At 58.2% G+C, this 2,924-nt stretch overlaps 1 protein-coding gene across 1 annotated transcript; it reads left to right on the top strand.

Moving 5' to 3' along the window:
* Positions 1–278: 278 nt before the first annotated feature.
* On the top strand, positions 279–2,522 carry CMTR2 (cap methyltransferase 2). Its single transcript, XM_018574807.1, has one exon. It carries the CDS (start codon positions 279–281, stop codon positions 2,520–2,522), a length of 2,244 nt encoding a protein of 747 aa, XP_018430309.1.
* Positions 2,523–2,924: the final 402 nt, after the last annotated feature.

The raw sequence follows: 2,924 nt of genomic DNA, 5'->3' as shown, positions 1-2,924 counted from the left end.
CATGGGTTGGGGGGGGGGGCACAGTACATGGGTTGGGAGTGGGCACAGTACATGGGTTGGGTAGGGGGCACAGTTCAGGGGCACAGTACATGGGTTGGGAGTGGGCACAGTACATGGGTTGGGTAGGGGGCACAGTTCAGGGGCACAGTACATGGGTTGGGAGTGGGCACAGTACATGGGTTGGGTAGAAGTGGTGTGTCCCTTCGGGTACACAGGGCGGGGCCCTTCTTCTGTAGCACTAACACTCTTCCCCTCTTTGTCCAGCACAGATCTTTACCATGTCTGGCGGTGATTTCCCCCACGAGATCCAGTCTTTGTTTGAGAAACGCTACGCATACAACAAGGACCCAACATGGCGCCTGCCCGGCTCCACGGAGATCCTGACTTCTGACCATGAAGAGTTCCCCCGCCTTCTGTCCCTGAAGGAGTCCCTGAACAAAGTGAAGAACCTGCTGAGTGACAAGAAGTTGGACGAATGGCACCGGCACACCGCTTACACCAACAAGGCCGGGAGGGTGGTCCCCGAGGTGCGCAAACAGGCCAACGCTGAGCTCTGCACTCAGGCCTGGTGTAAGTTCCACGAGATCGTGTCCACCTACCGGCTGATCCCCGACAGCGCCCTCTGGTACAGCGAGCTGAACAGCGTGCACCTGTGTGAGGCGCCGGGGGCTTTCATCAGCAGCCTGAATCACTACGTGAAGACCCGTGAGCTGCACTGTGACTGGACCTGGGTGGGCAACACGCTGAACCCGTATCACGAGGCCAACGACGGTATGGTGATGATCGCCGATGACCGATTCATTGCCAACACGCTGCCGTGGTGGTTTTTCGGGCCGGACAATACCGGCGACATCATGACGCTGACCTACCTAAGCGGCTTGCAGGACTTTCTCAGAAACGTGTCCGCCGTGCACCTCGTCACTGCCGACGGAAGCTTTGACTGCCAGAGCGACCCCGGAGAGCAGGAGACCCTGGTCTACCCGCTGCACTACTGCGAGGTGGTGACCTGCCTGACCATCCTGAGCCCCGGGGGGTCCTTCGTCCTGAAGATGTTCACTTTCCTCCAGCATTCCTCCATTAATCTCGTGTACCTCCTGAATTGCTGCTTCCGCGAGGTCCACGTCATCAAACCGGGGACCAGCAAGGCCGGGAACTCCGAGGTCTACGTGGTCTGCCTCGGCTACATTGGCAGCGCAGAGATTCGGGAGCACCTGACCAAAATGGCCGCCCAGTTTGAGGAGAAGATCGGCAGCAAATCCCTCTTTTCCCACAAGGACCTTCCGCCATCCTTCCTGGAGGCTCACTCCGCGTGCTGCACCTTCTTCCACGAGTATCAGACGCAAACCATCCTCGAGAACCTCCGTCTCTTTTCCCAGATGGGGGAGGGGGAGCAGGCCCACCTGGACCGTCTACGAGAGTCTGCGGTCCTCTACTACCTGCAGAGCTTTCAGATCGCGTACATTCCCCGCAAGCGGTGGCTGGTGAGGAAGCCGCGGGTGGGCTGCAGCCTTAACGCTCGCTGGCTGGGCGCAAGGAATCGCCGGACGGACACTTACAACGAGAGGAAGCAGCTGGAGGCCCTGACGTGGGAGGAGAAGGTCGCTCGCGGCTACTTCAGTTCCTGGTTGGAGGACCACGTACAAGGCGTCGCCAGCAACGGCTGCCTCCTGGAAGGTTCCAGAGCCGGGCTCCGGCACGACGACTGGTACGTGCTTCGGGGCCGGCGGCTCACCAGGATCCAGAGCTCCTCGTTTTGTGACAGCGAACTCCTGAATACCTTCAATGAAACCATTGAGAGTTGTCGGGGAGGGGAGGCCGGCTCGCTGCCGGGGTGCCCTTCCTGTTCTCCGCAGCTGCTGGACAGTTTGGTGTCGGAGGTTCTCTGCCGAGCGGACGACGGGCACCATGTCCTGGTGATCGGGGCGTCTCCGCTGTTCGATGCGCTGAGACGGAGGCACGTGGCGGCGGGCTTTGTGGAGTCTTCTGCCCCTCAGCAGCCCCTCTCCGTTCTTCACGACGGAGATCCCCATTACCAGCGGCAGTTGTTTGACTCCGTCCTCTGCGCTTTGCGGCAGTTGCCGAGCGGCGGCACCTTGGTGCTGCCTATCCTGTCCTCCCTGACACGCTTCACGGCCGGGGTTGTGTATGTATTGTATCATTGCTTCAAGGTCATTGGCTTCTCCTGCCCCACCAAAGATCTTACCCCGGGCACCAGTGCTGTACTCCTGTGTTGGGGGTACCACCCTCTGCCCCGGCCGGTTTACCAGCGCCTCCAGCAGCTACTGACCGACCCGGCGCTGACCGCCGGCGGGACGCAGCAGATGCTTGAGTTCATTCCCATGGAGGAGCTTCTGACGGGCCCTTTCCTGGAGTTCCTGTGGGACCTGAATGCCGTTGTCATCAGGCACAAGCTGCATCTAATGGCCCTCCGAGAAAACCAAAAGGTGCTGCGGAAAACCGGCCAATCGCAGACCGCCGTTACCGCGCCCGACACAGGAATGGAGCACGGGGTCCCGCAATGACCGGCCGGGCCCCTGGGATGTAGATAAGTCTGTATAGTGTAAATATTGTACATATAGGTGTCACATTTTTATTTTCACACTTCCTGACCAGCCGACGTTTTATTTCTGGTGGAGAATGAAATGTTTTGGATTTTCCGGCAGTTCTCTGGACAATATTTGAGTTTGGAGTTCTTATGTCTCCGGGAGCTACAACGAGTGCAGAGTTCTGTCCCACCTTCCCCGGTCACATGATCCGCCATTTTTTGTGCCTCATTGTGAGAGAAAAGTCGGAATGTTTGTTACATTTTCTTTACAATAAAAGGTGTGAAGTGACGGCGGCCATTGTGTCCTTTATCAATAAAGTTCTCCTCCAGGCCGTCATCTGCCCGTCACTGGACAGTGATCTATCGGGGTAGATATCCC

The sequence above is a fragment of the Nanorana parkeri genome, unplaced genomic scaffold (genome assembly GCF_000935625.1).
Source record: "Nanorana parkeri isolate BGI_ZX_2015 unplaced genomic scaffold, ASM93562v1 scaffold3251, whole genome shotgun sequence".
Lineage (NCBI taxonomy): Eukaryota > Metazoa > Chordata > Amphibia > Anura > Dicroglossidae > Nanorana > Nanorana parkeri.
The sequence above is the reverse complement of the archived record's forward strand: the minus strand, read 5'-3'. Positions and strand labels throughout refer to the sequence as shown.

Coding starts and splice junctions, on each gene's coding strand:
- CMTR2 (XM_018574807.1), top strand. CDS start 279: ATGTCTGGCGGTGATTTCCCCCACGAGATCCAGTCTTTGTTTGAGAAA.